Below are 18,535 nucleotides of genomic sequence, written 5' to 3' on the forward strand. Positions count from 1 at the left end.
TGGTAATAAAAAAAGCAAATAAATCAGAAATCTATATATTCAGATTTTCAACTGACTATGCATTGCCCCACATGAATCACAGAAACACCTCTTCTAGGTCCTATCTGTTGTGTTTGCCCACACATATGTGCCTGAATAACCAGGTTGTTTCTTAATAACCGAGGATCAAAAATTTCAATTTATTTCTATAATAATTTGGATAGCACTTCTAGGCTGAAGAACAGGGAAGGAGGAGGAATGTGGAAGAGGAGCAGTGATCATTGTTTCTTACTCAGAGGTGACAACTAGCATGCAACAAACTTTTATGTTACCCAAGCAAGTTAGACCACAATTTAGCTAGCCCATACAGTAGCAGTAACATCAATATATGGACACAGAATTCCAGTCCTCCTGCCTAGTGTTGTTATTGGTAGTGCCACACATCGAAAACCATGAGGAATGGTACCATTTGCTTCACGATGTAGATTAAGGCATCCTTGCTTTCAGAATTCTGTATGAATGTATGCTCCGATTTACAAAGCTGGGAACTAACAGCTCACTGCCTCTACCACTGCTCAGCCTTATCTCTGCATGACATGTCCCATGGCTCTGTACAGACTGGGGTCCAGGCATGTGTCTCATTTTTGTTCTCCTGTCATCTCCCCGTAATGACGATGAGTAAAGCTGGGTCTCAGTTTGACCTATCTAAACCCAAATCAAGTCCAATTACTTCAGTATTAACCTTTTCTGTTGGCTAATGCAAAAATTTCAAAGGTTACCTGCTAATGTCTTTGTTGTTAGCAATTACACAGATGCATTCTCTTTTTGAAAAGGTCTTCTCTATCCAAGCCTTCTGACCCTTAAAGGGAGAGGAAAAAAAAAAAAAGAAAGAAAGAAACATACTGAAATACTTTCCGTGTGGCAGATACAGCAACACTTGCCTCCTGTTTTCAGCTACTGTTTTTAAATGCAAGCATTCATTTCAGTAAACCACATTTAAGCACCAGATACATCTACTCCTGAAGCAAGTAGGTGATGTGAGTTATCTTCAAACATGTGTAAAAACCTTTAGGCACAAAAATGCTGGTCTTGAAGTTACAATGTTTATCTGAAGCTCTACCAAAAGACATAGTTGCTTATTCCTATTTCAGAAAACAGTAAATGGACTCAAAGTACAGAAAACCAGCCTAATTTATGTGACAGAAGTACATTAATAGTAATTTAATCCAAATAATACTTTACTATTATACTTTGTATGTAGAAATTGCTTCCCAAAAACCTTCCCAATGTGATTAATGATCTCCTAAAACTCAGTATTTCCTGTTGTAAATCAAGTTTCAGTCATTCCTAAGGCATCTCTCTAAGATGAGACAGTGTAAAATAGATGTTTCAGGAAGAGTCACTTCATAAATAGTAAGAGCATTGATGGAAAAAGTACAAACGCTTCAGGCATGGTGTATCTGTGGAACAAGAGGATGAAAGTGACCTTGAAGACAAAACAGAATTGCGTTGGCCTACTTCACTGTATTTGCAAACCAGAATTAGTTAGACAAAGCTCTCAGCCTTTCTAGAAACATGAGCTGTAGACAAGCTAGGGCAACACCATAGATGTGCACAATGTGGTTAGAAAGTCTGTTTCAGTAGTGCGGGCCAGCTAGATTTGGTAACACTGAAGGGACTGAGGTCAGAAACGGCTGCAGGCCAAAGTTTCCCATGGTTTCTTACTTGCAGACCCCAGGCCGCCTTCTCTGTCCCTGTGACCTTCAACAAGGCAACATATGATCCTGATTGCAATACTAAACCAACACTTAGTAATGAATTTTAAAAGGTGAACTCAAAAGCAGCCTTTAAAGTTTAAAGTAATAAAAACTGTTAAAACACACTCATGATTTGATGACATGGACAACCTTGCCTTCCTGAGGAAAGCTGATTCTTCTGAGTTTGAATTAGGGAATTACAACACCTTAAATCAATTTTCAAGTAGCAAGCGATTGCCATATGTTTTGCTTTAGTTTCCTCTGCTGAATTGAAATTAAATTTTTGCAGACACAAAAACTAAAAATGTCATGAGAACTTTGAAGGCTCCTTCGACAAGTAACTAGGGCTTTCCTAGAGAAAGAACTAAAAACCTTGCTGAGTTCCCGACTAAAGAAAGTGAAGTGCAGATTCCTGTCAGAGGAAAAATCTGTCAGCCTGTCGGGTAATGGCTCAGAGAACGGCCGAGCCCTCTCTGGACAGCATGATGAATAGGGGGTGTGGTAGTTCATCATTTATGAGGCAAGAGCTGTCTCTGAAGTTTCTTTGTTTGTTGACTTGTTAGTTCCTGCCTGGCTTCTTAGTTTCCTCCATTATGCCTGAAATAATAGGAAACCGCTTGAAGTTCCCTCATGGCAAATCAGTTGCACGCCCAATTGCAGTTTGTCTGATGAATGCTTCAACTTCATGAAGAATGGTCTATAATCTATCTTGGTAGGTAAAAGTTTACCTCTTTCAGGCACCACTGAGCCAGAATGCCTTGCTGGTCAGTGGTCCGGGAGAGCCTGCGCTCCTGGTCTCTGCTCTGATAGAGTTACTGATTTACCAAGTCAGAACCACCTCATTTCAGTTTAAAAGTTGTTCAGAAGTGCAGTTCATATCGCTACAGAGAAGGGAAGAGTGAAAAACTCATTGGACAATATTTCAGGTAGTTTACAATGGTATTTGCTTCCTGAAAGACAAGGCATATATTTCAGGCACTTAGAATAAAGAGCTTGACTATGTAGCAAATGTTGAAGTGAGAGGGTATTAAATTTAATATCTAAAGGCTGTGTGACTTGGTCCAGCTTTCTTGTCTTGACTCCATACATTCCTTATTCAGTGAAGACACTGAAGCACAATGAAGACACTTCAATGAAAAACTAAAAGCCTTTATAGTCCATAATATTTCAGATGTTCTTTTTATATACTTTTGGCAAGGCTTTTACAAGATGACAAGTTTTAGCAATAATACTATTAGAAATAAAGCTCAGAAAGCATTTTAGCTTTATAGCATCAGAGTCCTCAACTATTTATTGAAGTGCAGTGCTAGAAAAGTACAGAAGTACCCAAATCAGGGTGATCCATGAGGCGTCTGTGGTAACAGGAGGTGGGTGGTTACAGCAAACATGCAGTTTTCCTGGTCAGAATCAGATTTGGCTAATTCACAGGTATTCAGGCAGTTCAAAATATTTAGGCAGCTAAAAACAGTCTGCTTCATTGGAATTACTTTTTTTTTTTAATAAATCCAAAAATCACACACACTGTCCAAATTTATTGCTGCTTTAGAACTGTGTCCAATGCTACCTGTTACATGTGCTCATATACACCACACTAGTTTATTACTTCTAAGGTCATAAAATGAGCTTAAAGGGATCCTGTTACATAGGTGATGTCATTTATCCACTTTTTTGCCTTTTTAAATATATTCATGTTTTTGGCTGAATAAAGGTTCATACTTCTATGTGATCAGTGATAACTTCTTGACTGATGCTATACAGATGCACTTAACTATTCTGTAGAGAATACTGGAAAATGCAAACTAGAAGCATCAAAACAGCTTGGATTTTTACCCCATGTCATTGAGTACTGCTTTACCTTATTCCTCATAGCCTGTCAAAAAACAGTATTTTCTTTGCTACTTGATGTGCTTCATGTAGAAACAGTTAATTAACCACTGGATTAAGTCACACACTTAACATCTGTGTTTGGACAGAAGCTTTTGCATTTTGGTATTTCAAATGAGCTCTACACTACAGTTGAACTCTCAGCTGTGCATTCATTATTAAAAACCCTGTAATAGGAGGTCTATTATCTACTGCTACACAGAAAAAAAGCATTACACATCCACACCTAAAAACCCAGTTAGAACACGAGACACTACAGCCACTGCGGTTGGACAATGCATTATGCTCCACTGGCTTATTTTTCAGTGCTAATGAGAGGATGGCTAAAGGTAGGCATCACAGATCAGGGGAAATAAAAACTCACAAAACACGTTTGGTCAGCCTTTGAAGTTTCAGTGCTTTTGTCTGTTTAATCTCCTTAACCAAAGCTTGATTATAATCCAATGCAAATACTTAAGCAGACACATGAATTGTCAGAAAATAGTCACCTATTTGATATAGATTCTGTACACTTCTGCAAAGCTACTGTCTCAACTCTGGACTGAAATTTATTTGGTTTCTTGAGGAAAATGTAAGTGCTCATACTGTCTCTTGTGAGTTTGAAAAAACTAAGTACTTTCTAATAGTCTTGGATGGATGAATTTTGAAAGGATTATGACAGATCAACTACAGTTTTCAGACCAAGAGCCAGTGGGAGTAATATGCTGACAGACAGATAGGTGCTGCCAGAAAACAGGTGCTGCCAGCAAGATTATGCCACTAAAAACATTCTGCAGGTTTTCCACTGATCTCTAAGAAACATAAAAGGGTAAGATCCCAACTTGTTGAGAGAAGTGAAGTTCAAACCTGCTTATTATTGCAAATCCAGAATGTACTAATCAGAACCTATCCTGGAAAAAGCACTTCAAATATTCAGTGATATATTTGCTCTCCTTTATGAAAACTGACAACGTGTCTCTTAAATTATGGAAAAAAAAACACCGAAAACAAAACAAAATCCACCACTAATTCTTGGTCTCCAGCCTAGAAATCACTGCATTGCCAAGAAATAGCATTAATTAATACTGGCCTTTGTTATCCCACTTCAGGGATTTGTTAGTTTTCGTTAGCATTAAAAGAAGGTATTTGTCTCCTGCAGGAAAAAAATGGAAGCCACACTGGTGTGCTAGTGTGTAAATCATGAGGTAACAAAACCAAGACCCTAAACATACAGTCACCTATCAAATATAGCCATTAATAAACCCAAGGATTGATCAGTTTTAGGAAGGATAGCACAACCTACATTATTTGCTGGGAGGCATGCAAATCTAGGGCTGATAACATGCAATAACTGAATTGAGGAGAAAACCCCCTTTCATCACCATACCCAGACAGACAATTTCAGTTTGCTGCTAAAATAACAGTAAATTTTAAATATCTCATTTATTTTATCTCATTTCATACATAACTGTTTAATGAACAAATATTGGCTTGAGTTTCAGGCTGTATTGAAACAGAGCCTGCAGCTCTGTTTCACTGCAGCTTCAGGCAAAGGCAGCAGGGTGGGCTCTGGACCGATGTGCCTTTGGTGGAAAATCCAGGGTGGGAACCAGAGCGGGACAGCAAACCCACAGGTAATTTCATGCAGGAAACTCTTGCACTCCATTTTACTATCAGAAGCTGTACATCTCAGTTATCATACACCTCTGCAGGACAGCAGCAGTATTTAGTGTCTATGAATAATCACAACAATAAAATTATCATCATAGGAAGTGAAAGAATTTGGGGGGCAGGGTAAGAGTCTTAGTGTTGATGGAGCATATCCAAAGCCCAAATCCAACTAGACCTAAAGCTGGATGTGCATCAAATATTTCCCTGACCTGAGCCTATGTAGTCAGACCTCTCAACTGCTGCGCTCCCCAAAGAGAAAAGGACACATCCATTTGCTGGATGGGCAGGCACACTCGACATGCCGCTCACAGGTCACTGGGATAGTGCTTTGGCCCTATCTTGCAGTTAGAGTGCCATCGCTTGTTGGAGAGGTCTTTTGCACTTGGGGCCCTATCCAAGAACACATGCACTGCAGTTGCTGCATCCCAGTGAAGCTTTGCCTGCACCGGGTCCAGCTGCTCAGCAGACAGGCAGGGGTGCCAACAGCAGTGCCTGATGCGCAGAGCCACGGACAGGGATCAGACACAGCAGAGAGTGGCTGGTGTATAGGGGCAATGGGGGAGGAGGCAGGGGACCAAATGAATGAGTTTTGTGCATACTACAGGGCTTGACAAAGCTGTTCAGGCTAAATCAAGAACAGAAAGGAGTTACCTGAGCAGAGAGCTCACCTCTGTTGGAACAATAACAATTATTTTCACCAATATTTTATTAAGATGTGGACTGATGGTTGCCATTTATGGAAATATCCAACTGTAGCACTGTTCACATCATCTTACCATCATGTCTTGGTGATCCTCCTTTAATTGCAATATTTTGCAAAAGGTGGTGTTATTAGTGAAGTGAAATCTCAACTATGCTGCCCAACCATTCAAGTACAACGCTCTGTAGAATTCACCTTGAATATTTATGTCAGATTTGAGCAAAGGGATGTTTGCTCAGAAGAGATATGGAAAGAAAGAAGTAATCTGGGGGTGGGAACAAAATTCATACTGTGAGCATGTGCATGGTGTATGTACAAGTCCATCCTCTGTGTTAACAAGTCCACAGGCTTTTGTGAACACTACTTGCATAGTCATACTCTGTTACTGTTACTTGAGAGAAAACATATGAGAACTCTCCCAAATAAGCAATCAGGAGAAAAAAAGAAGAGAAATCATTATATCAGCAGAATCCCTGTTTTCTGGGACTTAATTAATTCTAGAGGTATTTGTACTTTGAGCTGCCTTGAACTGCAACATCCCAATTATACTATCCATCATTCATCTTCCTTTTAAAGGAATAGTTTTTCCAAGTGCCCAACTAATCAAACTTTAAGGTGATCTAATTTTCCAAGGCTGGCAGCTCCACTCTTTTGAGGAGGGAGGTCCTTTTCAGAGGATCATAAATGGGATATCTAAAGCTGCCAGTTATCATCAGCTTAGATGCATTACTACGTGTAAACAGCTTCACAGCTTCACTCATATCTGGCCAGCAGCACTTGCATTTGTTTTCATCTGTATGCTTTGATGTACACATCCTTAGGTTGATACTTCTCCAGCTTTCCCTTTTCCCAGAAATAAGCATCTTGATCTCTTTGTAGCTGAAGAAATCTGTAGGTGGTCCCCTGAGGGGTATTTGAAAAGCCTACCAGCTATCCTTCCACTTCAGATCTATCACGGAAATCTGTGGGGGCTCTCCCACATGTCCAGTTTGCACAAGATTCTGCCAAGCTCACACCAGTCTCTGACGCCCCAGCCTGATGGGGTTCAATTCCCCTTCTTGCACCTCCTGCAGGAAGCTCACTAGGCTGTTGCTGGTGGGACAAAATAAACCATTTAAGAAGTGGGACAGAATAAAATTCTTGAACTGAACACTCACCAGAAGTCAGGGAAATCAAATTTTATGGGAAAAGTCCCTTTCCTGCTCTAGGAAAACCGTGAAGTAAATACAGTCCTTCTCAAAACAACTGTCCTCCCAATAACAGTGATCTTGCTTGGAGAAAAATACTCCAAATTATGTGATGAATGATAATAGCCAATTTTGTAGCCACTTACGAACTGAAAAGGTTTTACTGAAAAGTTATTGCTGAGAAAAGACAAGGCGTAAATCCATTATATTACTATTAATTTAACTTATGCCACTAGGTAGCCAGAGCCATGAACAAAGTTCCCAGTTCTGGAACACTGTGACTGCCTGTGAATCTAAGATAAGTTTCTAAAACCCTGCTTTGCAATTATATCAAAAATAGTGATTTGTACAACTGGTAATTGTTTTCCTAATTATTAGAACATGAAATAACATCTACAAGAGAAAGGATCTCTTATATAGTTTGCTAATACATATAGCAACTAAAAAAGATTTATGACAGTTGTAGGATTCTTTAAAATAAAAGACTATTTACTAAAGACAATTCTTATTCTCACTCCACTGTATTTTTCATACAGTTCGATTTAAACCAAAGCTCTTGTAGCAACTTCATGAGGGAATCTGCTGCTCTGTGGTTGAGACAAACACATAACAGGCAGGATGGCAGTGTTGGTAAGCAATGTTATTATTTCACACTGAGTCTGGAAATCACTGCTGCTGATTATGCAGAAATCAATGAATAGTGCTGCCCTGCACAGAGTGCTGTAATGAGCTTTCATGCCTTCATTATGCTCTGTGTTTCAGGCCTGCTGCTGAGGCAGGCAGCAAACACCCGCTGAAACAAGAGGAATATTTTTCTTTTCACATGGTCTAGTTTAGGGACACAATCTACAAAAGGAAGTAACAAGCTCTTTTTCCAAAGTTATGCATTCTGCCACATCTCTTAGAGATACATAGGTCTTTCCCAGAGGCTTGGAGAAGTGAGAAACAACTATAGCCTCAACACCATTGGCAGCAAATAGCACTGGCCTGCTCTGACTGTATGCTGACATAGTTGGACATACCCACCTCTGGCACAAAGACCATGGAGGCACATTAGTACAGTCCACTGGTTGCGCTCAGATACCCAGCTGAGAGGCAGGCACAGCTGCTTGGGCAGAGCTCAGCATGAATGTAACTATACAGCTAACAACTAAAACTAAGCAACTAAACAACCATTTGGAGCATATGGCAGAAGAGCTTGGCTCTGTGCTTGCTGCCTGTGGAGGACATACTTCGCACAGTTTTGCAATGCTGTGCCTTGCAGAATGGAGAAAAAAAGTCTCACTGACCAGGTTAGTCACCAAACCTACCACATTTTAAGTTAGCAAAAGCCACTCCTTCTGCAACAGCTCAGCCCCACACCCTCTCTCTACCAAATTTCAAGGAAGAGATTTTCTAACAAATGGTAACAATAATGTATAGTCTTCATTTGTTATCTATCCCTCTTCCACTACTTGCTTGCCAAATCCTCCTCCCTTTAGTCCCCCTGTTCTGAATGCTAGGGAGATGAGGAACACAGATGTATATTTTTAGTTATCCTCCTTCCTGACAATTGCTTTGGATTTTTTTTTTTCCAAAAAAATCCCCTCAGTCTGAGGCAGAGAGTCCATATGGTCAGTTTTACCCCAAATACTTAAGGACTGGCTGATTATAACCAACACAAAACAAGATACTAGGATGGGAAGCGCTGAGCAACTTTTAACTATGGGTAGTGGAATCAGCCCTGCCCACAAGGAACCGTTCTCAAGAGGCCCTAGATAGCACAGTGGAGTGAGCGGAGAGACGGCAAGCAGCTTCTCACATAACAATAGCCAAAGTAGCCTGGTAATTACTAGTTTCTGCTATAATATAATTCATTAGGAATTCTCATTTGAAGATATAAGATGACCCTGGTATTTAGATCTGACAAGGCTCAGGAATGATCTTTGTACTGCACTAATTTCCCACCCTGTCTAACATAAAAACTGTTAGATATGTTTTTAAAGAAAGTCAGGACACTCCCTATACATACGTGTGTGTGTGTGTGTGTGTGTGTGTGTGTGTGTGTGTGAGAGAGAGAGAGAGAGAGAGAGAGAATGAGAATTCTCTCAAAATGCTCTTAACCTATGAGCCTTTATCATGGGCTCATTCTGACCTGAAATAGAGAAATAGTATTACCAGAAAGCTCAAGTGATTTAACGCCCTCAACAGTAGACCATACTTTTTGGAATTTATTGGTATTTATGAAATTATAACCAACACAAAAAAGTACATCCCTTGTTACAAAACTAAGCCTATGAATAGTTCTAACTAAAATTACCTATATACTTAAGCCTCCTGCTTATTTGGGGTTTAGAAAATTGAGTCAGTGGCTGTTAACTATATATGCAATCAAAGACCAACCTGCACTTAGCAATGCAGGTACAAAAACCATAGATTTGGACTGGAATTGTGCCTCTGTCTGAGATAGATCTGGGTCACACATGCAGTCATTATTAAGAATAATAACTATTATAGTAGTAACTTTCAAAAATGTGCTGTTTGGAAAAAAAAGGTTAAAAATATAGCCACTTATCTGCTATAAGAGGTTAGCTAAAGTTACTAATTCAGAGATAATGTCTATAAAACTTCTGATGAACCAGTTAAAAATGTTGTTTTTTCACACGTGATCTAATAGTATCCTTTGAGATGTTACTACCATTTTTTCCTAAAATATAACGCAAATACAATGACATGTAACATTATAATTGCAAGCCATGAATGACAACAATATTTTAAGAGAATGACTATATGTTATGTGAGATATTCCTCATCTACAAAGAGTTTGTTCTAAATGCATAGTTCTAATTAGTACTAGTTGAAGTGCAGAGTGCATTGAACAGGTAGACTTTAATTTCTTAAATTAAAATTTTCAAAATGTGGTAAAAGAAAGCAAGCTACTAAAGGAATATTGCTATGCATGCTAACAAACCCCACTTTAAAATCACTACGAAGTAAAATTTCTATAATCACAATATTTACAAGATTTAGTTACTATGCATATCTCAGAACTCCCTAAAGTCTGGAGATGCTGAACAAATACTTATTTTGAAAAAAGGTTACATAAATATCTACCTCTCTCTTTTGCTTTTTGTAAATATGCAAACCTTTCCACAAATATATATGTGATATATTGGTCAGTCAATCTGTCCCTTAGGAAATTAACATCAATTTGCAGTACATGCAGTTTTCCTGAAAGGAAGATTCTTTAGGTAGAATTCTGTTAAATAGTTTGAGCTGTTGAAAATTCCTACTTGCTGTGGCTAATTTTACACTCAGTAAAGCAATTAGTTTCCAGGCATTGGCTAATACTTGAGTTTTAACAGAATATGCCACAGTGCAACCAACCACATTTTGCACCCTGCTGCTTTTTGTCATTTTCAAAAAAAGAAAGAATTGCCAACTAATTTAACTTGTAGGCTGTGGGATTTGCACAAAATTATTCCTCAAAAACTTCTAGCAATCATAATGGAAGCATTGGAACTCAGGGGTTAAATTGTTTCCTGGAAATGCTAAATATATATATTTAAAATATTTATTGTTTTATACCTGAAAGTTGTCAACATTCATTCAGGTGCTTCGGGAAAGGGCAAGAGCAATGGGAGAGTTCAAGCAAGTTTTTAGAGAGCTGTTTATAGATAACAATGATTTTCAGAAAATTGAGTCAATCTTCTGTTCAGTCCCTGCCCAGGTAAAATCCCCAAAGCTGCAAATGAAAGTAATTAATAGACCCAATGGAACCAGAGTACAGTATCTCCGGTAATGGTCTTGGATACTTTTGCATAGTGTGCAACAAGGTGATTTTCTCTAAAGATAGAAGAATATAGCTAGCTTCAACAAAGCATAATACAACCCAGAAAATAAAACAAAGGAGATACTCTGTCGTAACTGATACACAGTATCATCCATAGTTGTCAACTATGATGTATAACTCACCAATATATTTGGCTTTAACATGTCAGCTGCAGTCTACCATTTGAATTTTCAAACTTGATAATGAGTGAATTTATTAATCACCACTGTCTTGTGGAAAGACCACTTAAGAAGTTTTGCTGTCAATGCTTAAAAACTTACAAAAAGACTCCTAGCATTCACATTTTCTGTGGGAGGAATTGATAAAATTGTACGACCTATGTATCCTTACATCACTTGTAAATAGAATGGAGTCAAAAAATATGGAATGAGTCATTAAACCTCTAGATCAGGCCAAAGAGTGAGTTCCTAGCTTGGGTGATATCGGTAACAAATGCACAGAGTGAAGAATTCTGTATGCCCAAGGTAAAGTTTAACCTCCTCTCCTGAGGTAAAGAGGCAAAGCCAAGTCCCAACACCACGCAAATGGGGAAGAATAACTTTAAAGTCAGAGTTAGGGGAGTTAAAGGAGACTCAAACAGGCCAGGAGCTCTGCTCACGGCTGTGTCTGGCTCTACAGGGAGTCCTGGAGCTGCTATTACTCTGAGAAGTCCCTCCTCAAGATCCCAGCTGCACTACAACAGAAGGGCTGGAATTTCAGAAATAGTGGATGATTCCTGGGAGTTGTGATTTGAAGAGCTAGGGGATAACAAGGGCCAAAATGGAGCTTTCTTGGCTCCTCAAACATATGAAAGACTGTTGAGTGAATACCTAGGGGTGATGTGGAGGCTGGATCTTGGTGAGAGAGTTCTCACAGAGACTTCTCATCTCAGAGCCTACTATGCTTTATGGCAGAAAAGCATTACTTGAATGGCGATACATGGTGTCGCTGATACAAATGTGACAGGGCTACTGATGAATGTTTCTTCTATCTCTTTCACTGGGAAATTTCCTTTACTCAGGAGCCTTGCTGGAGCAAGGAGAAAAAAACCACCAGTCATGCCCTCTTCTGTTATCAGACTTCCATAATATCTAACTACCATCAGACCTTGATAAACCCAAATGGAAACACACACACACAGGAGGCTTGTTTATCAGAAGTCAAATGCTTGTATCCAACAGTGAACTCTGGAAAGTATTACTGGTATGTTTTGTTTAGGAATCTGAAAAACAAACCAAAATCAACGCAAAATCCCAACGTACCGAACAAGCAAACCAGAAGTCCATTCTTAATTGCTTTAGAGGTAGCTCTAAACTAGCAGTCAAAATATTGAAATGTGTAAAGATACGTTTTCACCTAATCTCTCTTTGCCATCATTTCTACTCCTTATTACAGTCATACTCAAGCAATTTTCTATTTTTGAAATGTTTTGAGGCCCTTTTCTGGACTTGAAAACTCATTTTGTCTTTTTGCAATTACCGCTTAAGTTCCATGCCTTTCAAAATAAACAATGAAAAGTCTAGGAAGTAGACTAGTCAGAGTACTGTTACTTCAATTTAATTATCACTGTCCAATCAATCACAGGTTACTGCACATTTCTTCAGCGTAAATTTCAATTATGCACATTGATGCTAAAAAAGGAAGCACAGCAGAAGATGATCAAGAATGAAACGAAAAATCATTTTAAACCATGTCCTACCTGCTTGTCACTGGAAGTTTTTCAGAGTTTGGGAAGATGAATTACATCTAGTATAAATAAATTACATTTAACTCTAAGCTTCTTGTTGTTCAGATTCCTCACTCATCTTACAGTTCGGACTTCCAGTCTCTCTGAAGTTCATGAGAATTCCCAAGGAGATGGGTTTCCACCACTTTAAGAAGAGAATCTCATATGATAAGCATGTGAGCAGCTTCTTTGTTCAAACCAATCTCATGACTCCCTTTGAAGGTAATCCTTTAGAAGTCTCATGACCCATCTCCCTGCCCAGAGGGTATTTTCATCTCATGGTGGAACAAGGCACAACAAATCTACTTTGATAGTGACCAAAACTCCAATTTGTTAAACCTCCTTTCCTCTCTTCAAACAGTGACTATACTCACTGTAAAAATGCCGGCACTGCAGAAAGGCTAAAGCAGGAGCTGAAACTTTTAATTTGAAGTATCCCCTCCCTTCTGCTAAAATTTCAACATTATTTGCATAATTGAAACAATTGGACGTAATAGTCCTTTCAGGGGGTCCTCATTAGATGCACAGCTCTACATTCTTTGAAAAGAGGAAAAAAGGAGGTCATACAGCATTAATTATATCTAATCCTTTTTAGAAAAATTTGAAGTTACGCAAAATGTCTATACTAAAACAGCTGAAGTTGTAAATAAGCCATTCATTTTGTAACTTTACATATCACATGCAATTTCATATCCTGTTGCTTTTGTCAATTTAATTCCTTTGCTGTGAAGGCTTCTGCATCTTCTCTTACTTTAAAACTACCAATAGCAGATGACACAATTTGTTGCAGGTAGTTCTTTTTTCTGCTGTAACTTTCAGATATCTACCTTGCCTTGCTGTGCTGGGTGCCAGCATATCAACGCAATAAACAGGGACCGCATCTTGGAAAGAGCGAAAGGCAGTTTAACTCCTTGCTTCTGTCACACTGCATCATATGAACATGAAGCCTGCCAGACTCTGCTCTTATTTCAAAGCTCCTATACCTGATCTCAACTTACTGACAATATATCCATTTCTGATTGGCAAAGAAACATTTTATAAACATCATTTCAACTTCTGTCCTGCCCCAAATGCCAATGCACACAGCTGCAATAGCATTATTTTAGAACCAGGCCCTGCTCTTCCTATTAGGGAAAGTTCCTGCTGACTTCATGAGGGACAGAAACGAGGGTGGAAAAATCAGACAACCCTCTGGAAAACTACAAAGCCAAAATAATCTGGACTTCATTTCTGTTAGAGGGAATGGTAAGTTTTGAAGAAAACAATAGACACTAGTAAGAGAGCACAAAATCAAAGTAAGCATCCACATGGGGCACAGTGCTCCATGAATAATGGAAATACAGAGAACAGTACTCCTTTACTTAAGGAATTTTTTACTTAGGCGTTGATCCAAATTTCACTAAATTTAATGGGATACTTTCTATGGATGGTAGTTCAAGAGACACTGAAAGAGAGCATATCACAGCTATACTCCACAGTTGCGTAAGCTTCTTTTTTTGTTGCTTTAAAATCGAGTTCAAGTTGCTAGTTCTGACCTGTGAAGTCACATCAAGCTCAAGCTGTGGTTGTTAAAGAAGCTGCCTAATACCTTGTTCAGGCAAACGGATTGGTTCTGAGCTGCTGCCCACCAGTCTTGAAGGCTGAGCACAGAAATGGAAGGCAAAGGGGGAAGTCAACAGATGTTTCTTTTTCCAGTGAAAAATGGATTTACAGTTGTCTACCTGGAACTTGGTTTCCCCTGTGAGCTAGAAAAAGTTGACCTACTGGATACTGCAAGAGGGATTATCAAAGATACCTAAGCTAGTCAGAAGATCCTAGTTCTCTTAAAAAAAAAAAAAAAAAAAAAAAAAAAGTGATTTGGGCACTTGATCTCCCTTCTGAAAATGGAATTTAGATATGTACCACAGTATGTTTTTTCAGCTAGGTTCTCTAGAGCAAGAGAGGGTAAAAGGGAATAAATTCCTTTTTGCTGGTGAATGAATTGTCTTTGGCGACCCATTATGTGAGAATGTGGGTTTTCTCTATGTGCATCTGTATTTGGAAGACAGGACACATTTTAAGAATCAATATTCAAAACATCAGGCCTGCGCCTTTTGCTCTTCCATTGTTAGTTCAAACTGAATTGATAGAAGTGTACACCTGAGAAAGTACAATATTTTTTAAATCAAAATGTCATTTTTTACTGACCCTTTTTAATGTAAATTTGATAGATATGCAACCATATCCCTTCTACAACACCAACTGCTCTGTCACTTCAGTTTAAGTAATGAGACTGAGGAAAGGTAACCAAACCATGTCCATCTAACCAAAAGAAAAAACTGCCTGCTACTGCATTTACTTTAAGGCAACCAATATCAAAGGAACCTTCTACAGGCAGTAAGAATATTTTCCTCACTTGCTATTGCAAATAAAGAACAATTTTTGGAATTTTTGAAAAACACAAATTTTAGATTGGATGTTTTAAACAAAGCCAAGGCTTGATAAGGATGTCTACACTCTCCCGAGAATGTTCTGAATTGTATTTCCAATAGCACAAGATACACTTTTATCCCTCTACTAATAGGCAGAAGGAAACAGATTAGGTTCAGGGGATTCATCCAGGTGGGCTGAACTACTGCTCCATGTAGTCTGGAGTCTTGCCTCAGGCACTGACAAATACCTGGTAGCAGAAATGCCAACACTGTGGTATTTGATTCTCTACTTAAACTCTGAGACAAGAATTAGGATGATTTTGGTGGAGAAAACAAAGAAATTAATTAGTGTGTTCCAGGGGGGCAAAAACCAGCCACATAAAGGCAAAGGAACTCATACACAGTGTGTATAATAAACCTGAACCAGGCTGGCAAAAAAACTAATAAATGTGCACTTCCATTGTCAAGGGCAAGCAGCCTACTGTCTGCCGTGCTTACTGCCTGCTATGTTTATGCCATAAAATTTTGCATGGTAAGAGGAAGAAATCACTGGCATTTAATTTCAAATAAATAATTCTGTCAACTTCAGCCAAAGTGCACATTCAGACTTCAAAGGAATAACACACGTGAATGAAAAAATGACATTCCCAGAGAAAATGTTACTACAAAAAGAGAGTGTTCATGGATGCGTGCACTCATACTATGGGAAAGCTCACAGCACTTGAAGTTTGTTTTGTGACATAGCTTGATATAAATGCACTGTGAATGAAAGGGATAAAGATATGCATCTCTCCACTGCCCCCACCGTGACTCTCCCAGAAAAAGCTTCCCTTCACGATGGTACTGGGTATCCATACGCTTTCAGGGAATAGGAATGAAGAGCAGAGGAACCGATGAATTTGTTTTTATCCATTTAAATAAAATCTTCACATAGACCGTAGAGGCAGTAGTCCATGCCAAAAAAAAAGTTTTATTACTTACATCTTTCATTGTCAACATGTGTCCTATACCTCCCCCACCAAGAAAATATGCTTGCTTTCACAGACAGCAAACATCTCATCTTCAAAATGCAACAAGTTCTTATGGTTTTATTACAACCACTGCAAACTTAAAACTACCATCTACATTTATATGAGAATACCTGAAAACTCAACAAACATAACCATTTTTTTGAGTGGTAAGTTTAGGCTGGCATGGCTGATAAGCTCACTTTCTGAATGCAGCTAATAACATTTTCTTAACAAAAAGTTAAAGTTCATTTCACTTTTCTGAGATCTGATGCGGCTGTTACTGTTGTTAGCTCGCAGATGTGTCTGCATCAGTGAAAGTAACAGGCAGATGGGCACTATACCAGCTTTTACTGACTGCATTTCTTTCCGGATGCTTACTGAAACCACTCCCCTAATAAAAGCAGTTCACCTCGTATGAGGGAAATACTCTTCGCCTCACTTTCTCCTTCTGCATTGCTTATGTGGCATTCCCTAAGATCTAAGAAATAAAATGCTGTGTCATATAGTGACTAGTGCAGTCATACATCAAAAGTAAAATTTATGAACACAAACCTGGGGCCTGAACTTAGAAATGTCAAAATGCAGTGTAAAAAGAGGCAAGATTCTGGACTTTTTCTGCAAAACTATATATAAAGTTGCATACCAGTATGAACTGAACAAAACTACATGCAAAATGCCTACAGAATATATTGCAACCACTCCCAAAGTCATCATCAGATCCAATACAAATTTGAAAGGTTTTGGAAAGCAAACGTTATAAAGGAGTGACCAAAAATTAGGTTGCAACATAATTGATTAAGAAACTGTTGAAGAAGTAGGAAAAAAAATAGCAATACCAAAATCTCCTCAGGGCCTGAGTTTCAACCTTGGAGAGGAACTGAATGCTATTTACAATCCAAGTATGTTATCATAACTGAGACAAACCGCCTCTCAAAGAATCCTTTATTTTTTCATAGCTGAATTAAACCTTCAGCCAGACTAGAATTTTACAGAATGTGACACTACTGAACTACTGAAACTTGTGATGAGCATTAATACAAATGTCACAGATACGCATGTCAGAATAGATGAGAAATGACACATGATAGCAATCGGCCTGGGACGAAAAATAAACTAGCTGAGACTCAGTTGGGAATGGACAAAGATGAAAGGCTGAATCACTCAGGACAAGCTTGTTCACACGAGAATGGAACAGGGTTATTTATTCATAAGCATCCTAATAATACTGTTTTGTAACAGTAAAATTCATGACCATTCACTGCAATACTTTGATTAGCCACACAGAATTCATTGTATGAAGCAGTAGCGCACACGAAAAGATAAAATCAACTCTAGGACTACAGGACTCTTAGCTATTTGAAGACTTAAGAATTTTTTTTAAAGTGCCTGACCTAAAAGATTCTGGTACAACACACATCATCTGATGTCACTATCAAATTTGCAGCTAAATGGACTATCTGACAAACTCAAAGAATAAACAGATTGAGGCAGAAGAGTATGTTAGTGTCTTGGATTCTGATCACTGTGCAGGACTGTATGCATTGCAATCATCTCTGGCTCTGGTCATTCTGCTTTCTGCTTGGGGTCAGCAGCTAGCATCTGCACCAACTATACACTACCTGAGCTCAACTGAAAGGCCTACAGTTTGAAACCAGCCTCCATTGAAGTCAGTGACAAAACACCCAAGACAGAACAACATCCTCACCAAAAGTGACTGCTCTTGTGGCATACCAAGCAGAATGGCCCAGGAGCAGCACTTAGGTCCTTTTCCTTTCTGAGCCCATGCTCTCACTGCAATGTGGAATATGCTGCCAAGGTGGCACGTGGTACAGAGAAGGTAGGGCTGCCACCTAGCTTACTGCATTGTGGGCTAAAACAAAGCACAGATTGTAGCTTCTAGGGCTCCAATAAAGCCTGAGTTCATATAAGGAAAAAACAAAAACAAAACAGGAAGAAATAGTTCGATAGCAAAATGACCAGAAATCCTCTTAACACCAGTGAAGAACTACCCAAGTATTCCAGCTTCTGAACAGTGAATACTCAACAACTCAAAAGCCTTAAAGTACAATCAATTAATGGTATAAACCATGAACAGCAGTGATGGGAAATGGCTTAGTTCCCAATCTGATTCCTATAAAGCAAGTTGCAGTTTTTGAGATGAAATAATCCCTACATAAAATAGGTTTGGATATGCAATGGAATTATCTATCCAGTCTGAAGTACAGGCTGTTATCCCCTGCAAATTTATTATGGCCTTGAGTAGGATCTCATGAAACCATGCCATGCAACAGCAGAGAAAAAAAAAAAAAAAAAAAAAAGAATGCTCCCCTTACTCCCTCCTTTGTAGAAACTCGTGATTTGCACTCCCCTGAAAACACTGAGTTCCTGTAAAAAAAATATACTGCCTCTTTTGCAGGGAA

At 38.8% G+C, this 18,535-nt stretch overlaps 1 protein-coding gene across 1 annotated transcript in view; it reads right to left on the reverse strand.

Moving 5' to 3' along the window:
• Nucleotides 1-18,535, reverse strand: part of TRPM1 (transient receptor potential cation channel subfamily M member 1) — a 97,925-nt gene that overhangs the window by 44,793 nt on the left and 34,597 nt on the right. Inside the window, exon 2 of the mRNA XM_067305369.1 lies at nt 759-838. Within this exon, the coding sequence (XP_067161470.1) occupies nt 759-838 (80 nt within the window). The remainder of the gene's footprint in view (nt 1-758; nt 839-18,535) is intronic.

This window comes from Apteryx mantelli, chromosome 15, assembly GCF_036417845.1.
Source record: "Apteryx mantelli isolate bAptMan1 chromosome 15, bAptMan1.hap1, whole genome shotgun sequence".
NCBI lineage: Eukaryota > Metazoa > Chordata > Aves > Apterygiformes > Apterygidae > Apteryx > Apteryx mantelli.